Below are 16,211 nucleotides of genomic sequence, written 5' to 3'. Positions count from 1 at the left end.
AGAGAAGGGGCGGGGAAAGAAAAAAAGGGTGGGGGGGGGGGGGGAGAACGAGCTACGCGGCAGTCCTGTGACTGCGCATGCGCCGGTTTGGCGCGCTGCCCTGGGGTGGGGGAATCAGGGCAGCTAGGAGACTTGGAGCTCTGGCCAGAGGTTCGACAGTGGGGGTCCCGTGGCGTCGAGGCTGGTGTGGGGCCCGGAGCGTCCTCTCCCCTGACTGGGCTTTCTCTGCCTCGCTGCAAATTGCTGAGGGGACGAGGGGTGATTGAGCAGTGGGCTACAAGAGCGGAGCGGCTTCTCTCTGAAACTCGGTGTCACTGCCCTAGGATTTCGGGACGGGTCTGGGGATCCAAGACCCGGAGGTCTGGGCAGAGGCCTGATTTCCTCGAGGTACCCCGGCTGTGCCTCGCCTGACTGGGGTGGGGGCAAAGCCAGTCCTCGGGGAAGATACGGGCAAGGGCTGAGCTTCGATTCGGAGACAGTGTAAGACTGGGATCAGGACTGGGGCCTGTGGCGGTGGGGGGCGGGGCGGGGGAGGGACCGCGAGGGCCCGCCCCCACCTCGCTCCAGGGTTCGGGGTAAACAGGGACACCCGTGGGGACACGCCGGTGCTTGTCCGCCCGCCTGGGGCTTGGGGATGGAGCCCACCTTAGTACCCGCCCGGCCTTGCTCTCCTGGCACCGAGCGCGGGAGGGGCAGGCTCTGGTTTGCAGGGAGGTGAGTCACCAGCGGGTGGGGCCACCCCCTTCGCCCCAAGAGTTCGGGGTTCATTTATTTTTTTTTGTTTGGTGTTTTGTTTTTTTATACCTTCTGACTGGGCTTCCCACCAAGTCGGGGTTTTAGATGGGGAAAAAGATGAGAGACTCTGGACTCGAATTTTAAGGAGGTGTCTGCTGAGTGCCGGACCTTTGTCCCGGCTTTGAGCCTGTACTGGAATGCTGCTTTGAATCCAGAAGGCTCCGGGGCAGTTTCCAGAGCCCCTTGACTATGCTTCTGGCCACTGCCCCCTTCTGGGCGGTGTTTTAAGGCTGTACCCCGGGTGTCTGATTTTTCTGGTGTCTGGAAGTCAGAGTTCAGGGAGACAGCAGGCGACTTTGGCTGCCAGAAATTGACGGTAGAGATGAGCGAGGGTTGCACCACGTTTCTCCCTTTTAAAATTCTAGTCGAGGAAGAGTCCTAAGTCCTCCAGTATGTCCCTGGCAGAAAGCAGAGCACCATGGAGGACTTGTCCGTGGCTGGCAGTGAGAGCAACAGAGGAATCCAGAGGGAACTTTCCCCCAAACCAGAGCTCCTTCTGGGCTCGGTTTGCTCCAGTCCAAGGCCACCTACATTTAATCTCCCAGGCTAGGAATCTCAGACTCTTTGCCAGTTACGTCTAATCTTGCAAGTCTATGCTCAAGGCCTGTCTTATTTTCTTCTTTTTCTTTGAAATAAAGCTCAGATATCTTCCATTTCTACTGTCACAGTTTCTTCATGCTGAGGTGGAATCTTTTTCATCCTTTTACGCAAACCGTCGTGGACTAACGCAGTGACAGACACAGGGCAGGGACTCCCTAAATGTTTTTAATGAATTCCTACGAGGTTCCTTCTTCTCTCAGGATCCTCTCCCAATATTACGGTCCAAGTGAAATCAGATTGAAACAGATTTCAGACATCTTTGAAAGGAAAAAGCTAGATGGAGTGACCCTATGCAGCTTGTGAGGGGCAGTCTCATTCCTCTCCCTGCCGCCTACCTTATTACACAGGTGAATCTTTCTAAATCTGCTTTCCCTCGTTAGTCTCTTCCTGGCTGGTAAACCTCTACTGTGTGTCTATAGACAACTAAAGCAAATATGAACTCTTCTCCTAGCCATGGGCTTCCAAAGTCTGGCCTCAGCCAGCACATCAGCACTTCTTATTTGCTACCTCCCAACACCTATTAACTCCTGAATGTGAATGTGTATTTATTTTTAACTTTATATTATAAAAATGGTAATAATTAGTCGGTTAAAAAACTCAATATAGGAAGGTACACGGTGAGAAGTAAGCTTGCTCTTCTCCGCACTCCCATTCTTCAGCCCCACCCTCAGAATAACCACTGCTGAGAGTTCTGTGGGTCTCCTTCCAAGAGGTTTCTTTTTTAAAGATAAACAAATAAAAATAAACATCCTTTGAAACCACAAATGAGCTCATGTAATATGTACTATTCTATAACTTTCTTTTTTCAATTAACTTCTCTTGATCCCTTTCCACATTGCACACACTCCTAACCCTCTTTTTATATTGGCTATTTGGAATCTCCTTGCTCGGATTCTCCACAATCTCTTGGGGTTGTTGGATACTTGGGTTATTTCCAGCATGTGAACTGCTGAGTGTCTCTCTATAAGATGAGAGAATGCATATTTCTACCTGAGCCTTTAATTATCTGTTCTCCAAACTCCTCCCTACCCTCCTCAGAAAAGCTCTCCTGTTATTTTCCCTCTGCCCATCTCTCCTGTTTCAAACTTACACTCAAGATAGTCTCAGTGCCTAGATATTAACACTTAATTTTGTGGGTTCTATGTCTACAACCAGACCGTAAACTCCTGAAAGACAAGGAGGTGTTTTATTTCTTTGTATCCACCCACTGTTAGGAGTTCTTGATCGATTGATGTGATGCCTGCGCTGGTGGAGGAGATGATCATAATTCCTTCCTAACGAGATGTGACTGTAAGCAGCCTCTTTGTGTTTCTCCTATTGCTATCATTATGCAGTCCCTCCCTGCCTTAGCTTTTCCTCTTCTCCCCACCTGGGTTTTTAAGAAGCTCTTTCCACCTTCATATCCTTGGGTTGGAATTAGAACCAAAATGGTGGGAAATCAAAGAGGAATTCTCTGCGGTCCATAATCAGGATACCTAGAATGGTGACAGTAGGCAAAGAAGGTGGTGTGAGAGAAATTATCTTCTTTTTTTAATCTGCTAACAAATCATTAATCTTTTCCTGTCTGAGTGTAGCAGGCACTGGGATTGGGCATTAAGGGGGCTGCCCTGGGAAAGAATGTCAGGCCAGAGACTTACACCACCTAGTGGTCAGCTAAAGAAGTGTAAATAGGAAGGGTGTTTCTGAAGGGCCTGATGGAAGTGGAAAGAGAGCCAAGATTTATTGAGCTGGTGCTTACCAAGTACCAAGTCACACAATGGATTTTACATAGGTTAGTTCACTTGAGTCTCATAACCACCTGGTGGCATAGATCTTATTTCCAGTTTGTAGGTATGGAAAGAGGCTCAAAGAGATTAAGGAAATTCGCCCCAAATCACAATGCAGTTTGGAGCTCAGTTTTCATACAAACATGTGTTAGGTACCTCCTATGTGCCAAGCACATTAATAGGCACTAGGGACAAGATATGGAAACATATAGTCTCAGTCTTCAGGAAGCATACAGGTTAGTGGGTTAGTGCAACAACATGATTGATAGTTATAACACAGTACCTGAATGTTTATGATAAAGGAAAGCACAGAGAGCCACGGGAACCAGGGCAGGATGCTTATTCCGTATAAGGGGGTCAAAGCACATCAGTGTAGATGACGCCAAGATACATGTTGAAAGAGAAGAAGAAAATGACAGGCAATTACAAGAGGAAAGTGTGTTTTAGGCTGTTGGGCAGGCAAAGGCAAGTGTTTCCTTAAAACATTTGAGGAAGCTTTTGGATCTGCCATCTGTGATGGACCTGCTGCCAAAATGCAGATTTTTGTGAAAACCCTTATGAGGAAGACCATCACTCTTGAAGTTGAACCCTGGAATACAAAAAAAATATAAAGGCCAAGATCCAGGATAAGGAAGGAGTTCCTCCTGATTGGCAAAGACTGACCTTTGAGGGCAAGCAACTGGAAGATGGATGTACTTTGTCTGACTACAACATTCAAAAGGAGTTCACTCTTTATCTTGTGTTGAAGCTTCGTGGTGGTGCGAAGAAAAGGAAAAAGTCTTACACCACTCCCAAGGATAATAAGCATAAGAGAAAGAAGCTTAAGCTGGCTGTTCTATAGTTTTAAGGTGGGTGAGAAAGGCAAAATTAGTTGCCTTCATCTGGAGGCCCTTCAGGTGAAAGAAGTGCTGGAGTTTTTATGGCCAGCCACTTTGACAGACATTGTTGTGATGAATGTCTGATCTATTGCTTCAACAAACCAGAAGACAAGTAATTGTATATGTGTTAATAAAGGACATTAACTAACAGCAAAAAAAAAAATTTTTTTTTTGAGGAATGACTAATGCAATATGGCTGAGGTTCAAACTGGGGAGGGTGATGGGTGAAGTATAAGGGAGTCTAATCACAATGGGTGATTTTAGCCACACTAAGGACTTAGACATTTTTTTTTCTAGAAGTAGTGGGGAGCCAGGTGAAAAGTTGATGAAGTCCTTAATGCATCAACCATAAAGTTAAAGAGGAAGAAGATTCTAGACTAAGGAGTTAGGATCAAGGTTACTAATTAGTTTATCATGTTGCCCTAGAGGATAGGGACAGAGAAAGCTGGGTCTGGAAACTTTGGTTCACATTAGAATATCCTCAAAGTTCTCAAATTTGGGCAGCACACTAGAATCACCTGGAGGGGGTGCTTTTAAAATCCCAATGCTGAGAAAACCTAGTAGACATACACTATTTAATTTTAAGACTTGTAGGCTGCAGTAATCAAGACAGTGTGGTACTTGCATAAAGATCAACAAACAGATCTGTGGAACAGAACAAAGGATTGGAAATAGACTCACACTTAAAGGTAACTTGATTTTTGACAAAGGTGTCAAAGTAATACACTGGTGAAAGGTATGTATTTTCAACAAATGCTGGAACAACTGAATATCCCTGTGGGAGAAATAAGAACCTTACTCCCTACCTCACACCATATACAAAAATTCAAAGGGGATCATAGATCTAAGCTATAAAAGCTAAAATCATAAAACTTTTAGATAAAAACAATATTTTTATGACTTGGAGGTAGGTAAAAATTTCTTAAATCACAAAAAGCAATAACAACAAAAGAAAAAAGTTGATAAAAGAAACATCAAACCCAAAACTTTTGCTCATCAAAAGACACCATTAAGAAAAAGGACTAGTGCCCTGGCTAGGGTGACTCAGTAGATGTCTCTCTCTCTCTCTCTCTCTCTCTCTCTCTCCTCCCTCCCTTCCCCTCTCTCTAAAAAATAAATACATTAAAAAAAAAGAGAGAAGATGCAAGTTAGGACCACAATGAGAAAATTCTTCACACTCACTAGAATGGTTAAATTTTAAATAACTGACAATACCAAATGTCAGTAAAAATGCAGGGCAACTGGAACCCTCATACAGTATTGGAAATGTAAAATGTACTATCCATTTAGAACAATATGTAGGAGTTTCTTATAAAACTAAGCCTATACCTACCCTATGACCCAGCAATTACACTTCTGGTTATTCAAAGAAATGAAAACATATTCACACAAAGATTGGGAGAAGAATGTTCATAGCTCTTTTCTTCATAATAGTAAAAAACTGGCTACAGCCCAGGTGTCTATCATTAATAGAAAAAAAAGATAAATTGTGGTATATCTCTACAATGGAATACTACTTAGTAATAAAAATGGACAAATATGGATACATACCACATGGATAATCTCAAAACACAGTGCACAAAAGAAGCCAGATATGAAAGCACATCCTGTTTTATTTATATGAATTTTCAGAAAAACTAATTAATGGTGGGGAAAAAAATCAGAAGAGTGGCTCTCTTGGGGTGCGGGGAGCTGGCAAGGATAATGATCTTCATCTGGATAGGGATTTGGATGTCATACACCAATCAAGTGGTAAGGCAGGGATTTGAACCTAGTAGTCTGATTCCAGAGACCATGGTTTTAACCACCATATTGCATTGCTTTGCCCCAAGGATGCTGCAGCCTTGGGTCTGGATGAGATTACACAGGAAGAGTCGTCTGTGAAGACAGGAGACTGAGAAGGAGCACCCAGAGAGGTAGAAGGAAGACCAGGAAAAAGGGATCATGAAAACCATCAGGGACAGAGCTTACTCAAGAGTGGCTAACAGCGTGGAATACTGCCGAGAGTCCAGTGAGGGAAGGGCAGGGGCAGGCCATCGTTCTTGACTCTAGAAGGGCATGTGTGACAGAGGCCAGGACAGTTTCATTAGACTGGTAGAGACAATGGCCAGCTGGCAGTGTATTGAGGAGGTGAGGGAAGAAAGACAGTATGAATAACTTTCCCAAGAACCTTGGCTGTACAGGGGAAGAGAAGGTTAGGGGGTGGGGAGAGAAGACTAATTATAGTGCTAGTTAGAAGGCTGGAATTTCCTTGCAGATGCTCAATCCTGACCACAGCTAGCTCTGTTCAGAGATGCTTGGCTTTGCCCACCCACCAGGGCTGCTACTTGTTCTATGAGGTGAAGGTCTGCTGGCCACAGTAAGCCTCTGACAGCCCCAGGGCTTCATTTGGAACCTTGAGATCAGCTGACCCTGCCATTGCTCACATCCTGTCTTCCTTGGCAGATCTCAGCAGGCGTCTACCCTTCTCCATTCAGCCCAGGGTTTCCTCTTCCTGACCACCCTTATATTGCTTCCTACCCCTTTCCTTGCACAAAGCCTTGGGCCACCTTTGCCTCAGATTGGCCTTACTCTTCTTTGCTTGACTGAGGATGCTCTTCCTTTAAAGAGATATCTCTTATTCTTCCAAGCGCACAAAAAGAGTGGTGGTGGGAGCTTGAGCAGACAGCCCATTCTGGGCTCTTCATTTCTTATAGTTAGTATGGCTCCACCAAGAGCTCAGTTAGGGATGCATCTAGCAGCAAGTAACAGAAGACCTGATTAAAGCAGATTGAACAATGAGGAGGTCTAGAGCAGGTTGAGGGCTGCATGATTCTTGGAGAGTGTTTTACCTCTTTGCACTGCTAACTCTATCCTCAATGTTGATAGTATCTCTGTTCACAGTTACAACATGGTTGCAGCTGTTCCAGTCTCCATGTGGACTTGGGATTAAAGAAGAACAAAATCTTTCCCAGGAGCCCCCTATGGTGTTCCTGTTGGCCAGGGGAATTGAAATACTGTGATTGGTTAGACCAATGAGATTCATCCCCTGAATGCATGGGAGGGAACACCTGTACAAAATCCAGATTTTGCCTGCAAGAGAGAAGGCTTACTACTGTATAGGCACCATCAGTGTTTGCCCTGACAGTCACATAAATCGCTCTTCCTTCATAAGGGCCAGCTATTTCACCTTCCATTGAGAAAATGTGTAGCACGCAGCTTAAGGGCAACAGTGATTATGTCAGATTAACTGGATTCAAATCCCAGTTTATTTGTTAGCTCTTTGGCCTTGGGTGGTTGACTTAACTTTTCCATACTGCAGTCTACACATCTGTAAAATGAGGACTATCAGCGCATTATGCAATAGAACATTCTGTGATGATGGAAATGTCCCGTGTCTGTGCTAACATAGTAGCCATTAGCCATATGTGACTATTGATCATTTGAAATGTGGCTAGTGCATCAGAGAAACTGAATTTTTAAATTAAAATTAAATAGCCGTATATGGTTAGCGGCTACTGTGTTGGGCATATAGTTCTATCTCATAGTATTGTAGGATAAAATGTACAGAGCTTAGATGTTTTTAAAATAGAAATCGAAGAAACACATAAAGCCTCACTAATCTTCCTTATTATTTTCGCTGTCGTCCACTGATGTTCTGGTCACTTTCCCACACCCCTTGAAGACTTTGACATAGGACTCACTGTTTTCCTGTCTATATTCAGCTCTCTTGCAAAGCCAGATAGCTTCAATGTTCATGCAGGTTGTCCAGCAGCCCCCGGCCCCTTGGGTTCTTGCCTTTCTCAACTCTAATGACTCACCTCCACGTTGCCATAGCCACTCACTCCCATAGCCACAGTCTGCACCTCCCAGGAGAGCTGGACTGAAATCTCAGCCCCTTGTCTCTGACCACAACATTCTAGTCCTCCAGCTCTTTCTCTCCCTTGCTCCCAGGCAGGCTGGTCTTCAGGTCTATTAAGACTCCAGTTCCCTGACTTTATTCTTTCCTTACTCACTGGTTCCTAATGTCTTTACTTCTCTTCTTAAACTAATCTCAATATCATACTGCTTCACCTCTACTCCTCTACTAAATGGTCTCCTCCATCTGAATTGTTTTCCTGGCTTCAGAATTACCCCTTAAATTCCTCCTCTACATTACAACTAGGGTGGTCTTTCTACTAAATTTCATATTCCTCACCTGCCCTAAATCTTCTATTGTCAACTACTACCCACTTCCAGAAGGTACCATAATCCCATAGTATCCACAATTTTGCATATGCTAGATCCTCTTCCTAGTTTAGCTCTTCTCTTGTTCTTTGCCTAAATAATTTCTATTTTTCCTTCAAGATTTAGTTTGGGCCTCACCTCCTCCAGGAAGTCCTCCCAGGTCTCCTCTAGCTTCTACGTAGTCCACGTGCCTCTTCTAGGTACTCCTATGGCACCGTGTGCTTCACTGGAATCATAGTTCTGACTATCCTGTAGTATCATTTTTTGTTAACTAATCAGGTTCCCCCTCTCAGCTGTAAGAGCCTAAAAACAAACATCCAACACATTTTTGTGGAATTAAATGGACATAGATTCTGGGTGGATTTGTTTTGTTCATTTGATACCAGTTTGACTTCACTTTTTTAAAGGTGGGAGAGATTTGAACATGTTTAAATGCTGTGGTTTAAGAGCTGTAATAATTAGAAATGAGAGGTTGCAGATTTGGGAGATCAAGAGCATAATAAATGGAACAGTGCCTGGGGAAGCAGAAGGGAGGGGCCCTGAGCACAGGTGGAGGAACATGCCTTGGGCAGGGGCAGAGAACCAGGCATCCTCTCCTCGGAGCCTGAAGGAGAGCACAGGTTCTGATGAATATGTCTGTTGGTAGGGAGCAGGAAACTAGGGGAGTTTCCAACTGAGGGCCTCTGTTTCCTCTAATCTAGGTAGTGGGTGGGTTGGTATCAAGGTGGAAAGAAATTTTGGGACAATGGCAAAGGTCTGAGAGACAGAACTGGCTAGGGGCCTGCAGCTTCTTCCCACACTTCTGTGACCTTTTTCTTTTATCCCCGAATCCTCCGCAAGTCCCAGTCTGTGGCCTAGTGCTCCTGAGCATGGCACCCACTCATCTTGTATGTGAAAAGTACTGAGCTCCTGCCATCAATGGATCTCTAAGTTTAGTGTATGTAAAACATTTAGCCAGCCCTGGCTCAGTGGATTGAGTGCTTGTCTGCTAACTGTAAAGGTCACTGGTTCAACTCCCGGTTAGGGCGCACGCCTGGGTTGCAGCCAGGTCCCCAGTTGAGGGCATGCTAGAGGCAACTGATGTTTCTCTCACATACTGATGTTTCTCTCCTTGCCTTCCCCATCTATGAAAATAAATTAAAATCTTTAAAAAAAATTTTAGCCCAATGCCAGGTACACAGTAAACACTCAGTAAATGGTAGTCCTTGTATTTACTAGCAAGAAAAAAAAATGTTGTCTTTTCTAGTTACGCAGCAGTGTTTACAGGATGAAATGATTCCTGTCCTCCAGGAGCTTATGTTCTTGTTGGAGAAGAACAATGTACCCATAAAACAGTTATAAAGAAATGCAAAGTGATTTGTGATGTTAACCAACATCCAAATAATGCTTTAAAAAAATCACAACCTTTTGCATCAAGACCTAGAACTCAGGTACTACTTATCCTTACTTCTTTGTGTGATGCCTTCTGATATTTTCTTTTCTATTCTATTCTACTTTGTTTTTAAAAAGTGATGATCACCATGGCTAGGTGTGGCTCAGTTGGTTGGAACATAGTCCCATATGCCAAGGAGTTGGGGGTTTGATTCCCAGTCAGGGCACATACCTAAGCTGTGGGTTCAATTCCCAGTTAGGACACAAATGAGAGGCAACCAATCGATGATTCTCTCTCACATAGATATGTCTCTCTCTCTCTCTCTCACACACACACATCAATAAATATATAAAATAATAAAAAAGTGATGATCAATGTTCACTGTTATGGGTTCAACTGTATCTCTTAAATATTCATATATTAACATGTTGAATTCTTTTTTTTTTAGATTTTATTTATTTTATTTTTAGAGAGAGAAGGAGGGAGAAAGAGGGAGAGAAACAACATGTGGTGGCCTTTCATGTGCCCCCTACTGATGACCTGGTCTGCAACCCAGGCATGTGCCCTGACTGGGAATTGAACCGGCAACCCTTTGGTTGGCATGCCGGCACTCAGTCCACTGAGCCACGCCAGCCAGGGTTGACATGTTGAATTCTTATGTTCCTCAAAAATTCATATTCATATGAGGCACCCCAGTATATCAGAATGTGACCTTATTTGGAAATAGGGTCTTTATAGAGGTAATCAAGTTAAAATGAGGTCATTAGGTTGGGCCCTAATCCAATCTGACTGGTGTCCTTAGAAAAAAAGGGGAAATTTGAAGATAGACTCATATACAGAGAGAGCACCATGTGAACATAAAGACAGTTATCTACAAGTCAAGGAGAGAGGCCTAGGACAGATTCTTTCTCACAGCCCTCTGAAGAGACCATCCCTGCCAGCACATTGATCTTGGACTCTAGTCTCTAGTACTGTGAGACAATAAATTTTTGTTTGTTTGTTTAAGCTACCCAGTTTGTGGTACTTTGTTATAGCAGCCCTAGGAAACTAATACACTCACCAAATTGATTTTGTGACTCAATTGGGTTACAACCTGCAATGTGGTTCTTTTTTCCTGTGCTTTCCTTCGTGCAGTCTTAACAGCCAGTTGGTGAGGTGGTAGGACCTGGAAGAGGGCGAGGCAGTTATGGCACCCACTTACAGAGCCGTGCAAGTGGGGGTGTCATTATTCAAAGTCTAGTCAACCCTGCAATTTCACAACCTGAAGATGAGTACTTCCTTAAGTTTTGCACCCTAGACACCTCCCTATCCTAGGCCATGTAAAGTACATGGAACTATTGTCTCCATTTAAAAGGGTAGACACAAAGTAGAATCAGACCCAAGCCAGATTTGCCTCCAAATTCTGGGTTCTTTTCATGATATCATAACATCCCCGATCAGTTGGAGAGGATGACGATAAATACTGTTTTCCTACCAGTATTTGTTCCTTACAAGTCTACCTACCCCCTAAAGAGAGGCAAAATTAGAGACTGCATTCACTCATCTCTTTCTCTTGCTAAAGTTCAGGGGAACTTGGACCTTCTGAGGCCCTGAGATGATGAAGCCTGAATTTAGCCACTGTCTGTGAACATCTGCCGGCAGAGTGGGCACCTGGGAGCACATATAACCTATCTGTGTTGTGAGTACTTGTGTGTATACACCACAATCCTAGGACAGATTCCCTGTGGGTCATCTCCACCCCTGCTTCCCCTCCTCTTCTATTCCCTGCCTTCCAGACATAGTAAACACATAAACACACGTACCTCTAAGAGGTTTTGTCTTGGTGGAGCTAATACTACCCCCCAAACTAGGGGTCTCTATGTAGAATGGAGGCTCTTCTGCCTTCTTTATTCTGGGCCATAAAAATGGGGCCTAGTGTTCACTGTGTGCCAGGCACTGTTCTAAGTCTTCATATGTATTATCACATTTTACTCTCATAACCTTATCAGCCAAGACTATTATTTGTTCTATTTGACAGATGACAAAACTGAAGCACAATGAATAAATTGCCCAGAGTTGTGCAGTTAGCAGTGTTGGCAGGATCTGAACCCAAGCAGCCTGTCTCCAGAATCCCAGTTCTTAACTACTACCCTCTGTTGTCTGGAGGGACCCATACATCCGTGCATTCTTGAACACACACGCATCCTCGTAGGGTGGAAGTGGGAGTTGGGTTCCGGGAATCAGTCCAGGCACCAGGGGGCAGCATAAGCCTAGCTTTGTCCTCTCAGCCCTACCCTGTTTGGGAACTGGGAAAGAGAAACCTCCTCCCACCTCCCTGTTCCCCCAGGAACCACTCTTTCCACACACCAGATCTCTCAGGTTTGGGGGTGTGAAGGCCTCTCTGGGTCTCTTGGCCTCCTCCAGAAAAAGCTGCAGAAACTATCCATTAGTTATGGTGATGACTCAGAAGCTGAGCAAGCCTTATATATGTGTCTTCTTGTGGCTACATGTGGCTCTGCTGACATGTCTGTGATCTGCCTGCACATGTGTAAGAGTGTGTGTGTGTGTGTGTGTGTGTGTACGCGCGCGCACGCGCGCCTGTGGTCTTAAGGTCGGGGAAGTTATGCATGTGTGTTTGTTTCTGGGTGTGTCTCAGTGTTTACCCCAGAAACAGGAACTTCACCAAGGTTGCACAGCAGATTCATATTCCAACTATTTGTCCCTTGGGAATCTGCAAACTCCAGCTAGTGCCCACTCCCATAGGTTCTGACGGGTAGAACCCTGCGGGGAGGGGGCAGCCCGAAGAACCCCTGCAGTCTTCCAGAATTCTGAGCTTGGGATCGTTTCCCTCCTACTCCCTCCTACACCCTCCCATCAGTGGTCACGGGACCTCTAAGGCGTTCCCTACCTAGAAGGGAGGGGGACCTAGGCATTCTAGAGGGCAAGGAGCTCCCTAGCTACTTTTCAGGGTCCTCCACTGGAGGGAGTGCAGAGCCCAGAGATATTAGCTTTTCCAGAGGCACCAGGGAGCCCAGTCCCTTATGAGCCCAAACGCCAGGACCTCTGTGAAAATTTGGGTCCGGGAGAGGCAGTTTGGGACGCCATGTCTCTGCTTGATATCAGGTGACCTTCTGGAGAAAAGTTAATCACTTTTGGGTAAAAAGAGTAAGTGGGGATCAAGCTCCCCTCTATCCAGGCCCGAGGGCCTGAACCCCAGTCCTGTCTCCCCACCACTTGGCACAAGAGACACACACGCTCACCTCACTTTCTTCCTCTTCCTCCTCCAGCCTACTTTCTCTTCTCTGTGTCGTCAGAGCTCCAGGGAGGGACCTGGGTAGACAGAGAAGCCGGAAACAGTGGGCTGGGGCAGCCACTGCTTACACTGAGGAGGAAGGACAGGGAGAGGAGAGAGAGAGAGAGAGAGAGAGTGTGTGTGTGTGTGTGTGTGTGTGTGTGTGTGTATTTTTTCTTTTTGGTGGTGGTGGTGTTGGAGGGCGGGTGCTGGCAAGGCCAGCCCTGAACTCGCTGGACACAGCTACAAACCCATGGCCTTGCAGTGCCTGCTGAAAGAGGGAGAAGACAGCAGATGGGTTGCCAAGGTGAGGGGATGCCTCCGAGGATGGGAGGGTGGGGGCCTTCTGACTATCAGTGTGTGTGTGTCACGGGTGGGGGGGGGAATTAGCCCGGGGCCTCTCAGGATCATCCCCATGGCGGGGTAGATGGCCCCCCAGAAACTGTTTCAACTGGTGTTGATAGCTGGTCTTCCTGGGTTTTGGCAGTTTCGAATCTCAGAGCAATCGGGGATGGGTACAGGCCCAGCACTACCACCACCCCTCCTTGGGTCACTTTCTACAACCCCCTCTGCTCCAGGGACTGGAAAGGCTGGGGAAGGAGGGCTAGGTGGTGCCCTTCTGCCCGCAGGGTGTTGTGTCGGGTGTTGTGTCGGGGGAAGTGGCTGCCCCTCCCTAGAGGGTTGATGCCAGTGAGCTGTGGGCCGACAAACCCCTATCCTTTACTCCCGTGAAGGTTCCTGGTTAGGAACTGAGGGATGAGCGAGCTCCAGATGTAGACCTCATGGTGCCCCAGAAGAGGGGGAATTTCCCCCTCAAAACTGCTCCACGCTTGGCTGCTGTAGACGCTGAGATTTCCCGGCTGCCCGGGGTTAACCCTCCGCGTGCCGACCTGGCTCCGCCTCCCGCACCCCTCCCCGCCCCCACCGCCGCCGCCAAACATTGGGCAACTCTGAGAAGCTCTTCTGACTTTTGATCCTGTGGTCCCGCGGTCAGAGGACTCGGGAATGGAGGGGCTGAGATCAGGTTTAGGCCACGAAGCAGGTTATGAGAACTCCGGGCGTCGGGTTTTTCTTCCCGGGTGGGAAGGGAACACTGGCCCTACCCCTTCACGCCGTGGCTCTTGAGTCCCGGGCAGTCTTAAGGGTGCTTTCACAGATAGTGCTCCCGTACTGACAAGCCGATCTTTGTCAATGACCGAGCTTTGTCATTGGGTGGGGGTGGGGGAAAGTGTGGTCTCCTGATGTCTGGGGACTGAGCAGGGGAGGAGGTTCAAAACCAGGGCCAGGCCGGGAGGCCGGTCGCGCAACACAAGGATATGGATGAAGGGGGACTGCCTATGACTTAGGGCAGTTCTCAATCGGCGAGGGGTAGACGGTCAAAGTTCTTAGCTCCATGAGAAACAAGAGAGGAAGAGAGAAGGAGTGGAGTCCTCCCTTGAATTTGAAACATGAACTCCCATGAATTTGAAATGTGCCCCACCCCAAAGTGGGATTAGAAGAAGACCTATTGGAGGTCCCTGAACGGGAGCGGATAGGAGTCTACTTTTGGGAGAAAAGAGCTTCGGGGGGGCGGGGCGGGGGTGAGGGACAAGAGGGCAAGAGGATTCTGTTTTGGGGAAAAAAGGGCTGGGGTCTGGGGGACTGAGGGCTGGGACTGGGAGGGAAGGTCTTGCAGCAGAAGTCTCCAGAGAAGGGCCGTCCTCTCTGTTCCCCATCCCTTTGGCAGTCCCGGGAGAAAGGAGAGGCTAAAAGCCCAACAGGAGGATTTGGGGCTACTGAGTTGGGGGAGACCCAGGGAATTTCCATCCCTTCTCTCCCTCGTCTCTGGGAGAAGTACATAACCAGAAACATGAACTGAGAGACCCCTGGGAAACCACTGGTTTACTTATCCCACCCTGCAGCCCACTCAGAACTGGGCTTATAACCCTCTCCCTGACTTCTCGCATCTCCTCCTTTCTTCTCTCCCTATTTTCCTCTCAGTCCTTGGCCTTCTAGTCAAGCCTCTGTCTTCCTCTCCTCTCCTGGCTCTTTACTCCAGGCTGCTTTTGCCCACTTCTTTTTTTCCTGTTCTCTCACCTTCTTCCTGAGCACAGTGTGGTGGTTAATCTTCCGCTGGAGTCAAATTCTGATTTCTGAACTTGCTGGCTGAATGGCATTGGCAAGTTAGAGAACACCCTTGAGACTCAGTTTCTTCATCTATTAAAGGAGATAATTATTTTAAAAATTGCTGTGAGGCTCTCATGAGATCATGTGCTTAGCGTAAGCCTCCTGCATAGTAAGTGCTCAATAAATAGTAGCTATTCTTGCTCTACCAGCCTCTTCTTCATCATCTACCTGGCTAGTTTTCAAATTATCTCATGGAGCCCTGGAATTTTGAGAGGTTTCCCAGGGACACCTGCGGGGTCAGAAGGTGGGATCAGGAGGTGGGGAGAGGCAAGTAGAACCAGTAGTGTTCCAGGCCTACCATACTTGCTTTCAATAGAGAGACTCCAATTTTATACCTGTTATATAATTGGGATTCCGCAGATTAAAACTGTAGCTTTAAAAAGTTTGGAAAGTTGCCCTGGCCAGTGTGGCTCAGTGGGCTGGGCGTCTCCCGCAAGTGAAAGGTCAGTGGTTCAATTCCCAGTCAGGGCACATACCTGGATTGAAGGTTCAGTCTCTGGGTGGGGTGTGTACAAGAGGTAACCTATCGTTGATGTTCCTCTCCTTTTCTTTCTCCCTCCCTCCCCCTCTCTTTAAATATAAATAAATAAAATCTTTTAAAATAAATAAATAATTGGGAAAGGTCTGCCTCTGTCCAAACATCATATTTTATAGATGAAAAGATTGAGGCGCACAAAGGGGAGATTCCTTGCCCACAGAACCAGAGCCAGGTCTAGATCTGCAACCCAAGCCCTCTGCCCTTTTCCAGAAATCTTTCCCTAGTGCCCGATCTCTCCTGTCTCCACATTTCCCTGGCTGCAGCTCAGCTCTTCCCACCTCGTCACCCCTGTGTCTACCACTGAAGGGGTCATTTTTCGCAGACACTGACCTGAAATGTCTCTGGTTTGAGGTGGCCTGGCTGTGAGTGGTGGTGGGAATGGTCTCTGGGAGGACTATCCACAGGAGTTCCCTGGCTGCCCCAGAACATAGGCCACCTTTCTTGAGCAGCTCTCAGAGTGGCCTGTTCCTTTCCTCCAGATGCCCTCCAAACCCCAGATCATGTCTCTGTGGGGGCTGGTCTCCCAGATGCCCCCAGAAAAACTGCAGCGGCTCTATGTTGACTTTCCCCATCACCTGCGGCATCTCCTGGGTGACTGGCTGGAGAACCAGCCCTGGTG

The 16,211-nt window shown here is 46.8% G+C and overlaps 1 protein-coding gene and 1 pseudogene across 8 annotated transcripts in view; both read left to right on the top strand.

Moving 5' to 3' along the window:
* Nucleotides 1-620: 620 nt before the first annotated feature.
* STAT6 (signal transducer and activator of transcription 6) overlaps nt 621-16,211 on the top strand; it is a 26,044-nt gene continuing 10,453 nt past the window's right edge. For 2 of the 8 annotated variants that reach the window (XM_054579939.1, XM_054579938.1), the window contains exons 1-2: nt 12,943-13,195; nt 16,072-16,208. In XM_054579939.1, coding sequence (XP_054435914.1) covers nt 13,142-13,195; nt 16,072-16,208 — 191 coding nt within the window. In that variant the 5' untranslated portion in view covers nt 12,943-13,141. Of the gene's footprint in view, nt 715-11,178; nt 11,296-12,942; nt 13,196-13,851; nt 13,931-15,855; nt 15,955-16,071; nt 16,209-16,211 lie in introns of those variants that run through there. The other 6 variants (XM_054579943.1, XM_054579944.1, XM_054579940.1 and 3 more) reach the window with 6 other exon arrangements.
* On the top strand, nt 3,515-4,155 carry LOC129075800 (ubiquitin-40S ribosomal protein S27a-like; annotated as a pseudogene).

The sequence above is a fragment of the Pteronotus mesoamericanus genome, unplaced genomic scaffold, assembly GCF_021234165.1.
Source record: "Pteronotus mesoamericanus isolate MK-2021 breed Mesoamerican mustached bat unplaced genomic scaffold, CSHL_Meso_final contig_56, whole genome shotgun sequence".
Classification (NCBI taxonomy): domain Eukaryota; kingdom Metazoa; phylum Chordata; class Mammalia; order Chiroptera; family Mormoopidae; genus Pteronotus; species Pteronotus mesoamericanus.
Note: the sequence above shows the minus strand (reverse complement) of the source record. Positions and strands in the feature narration are given on the sequence as shown.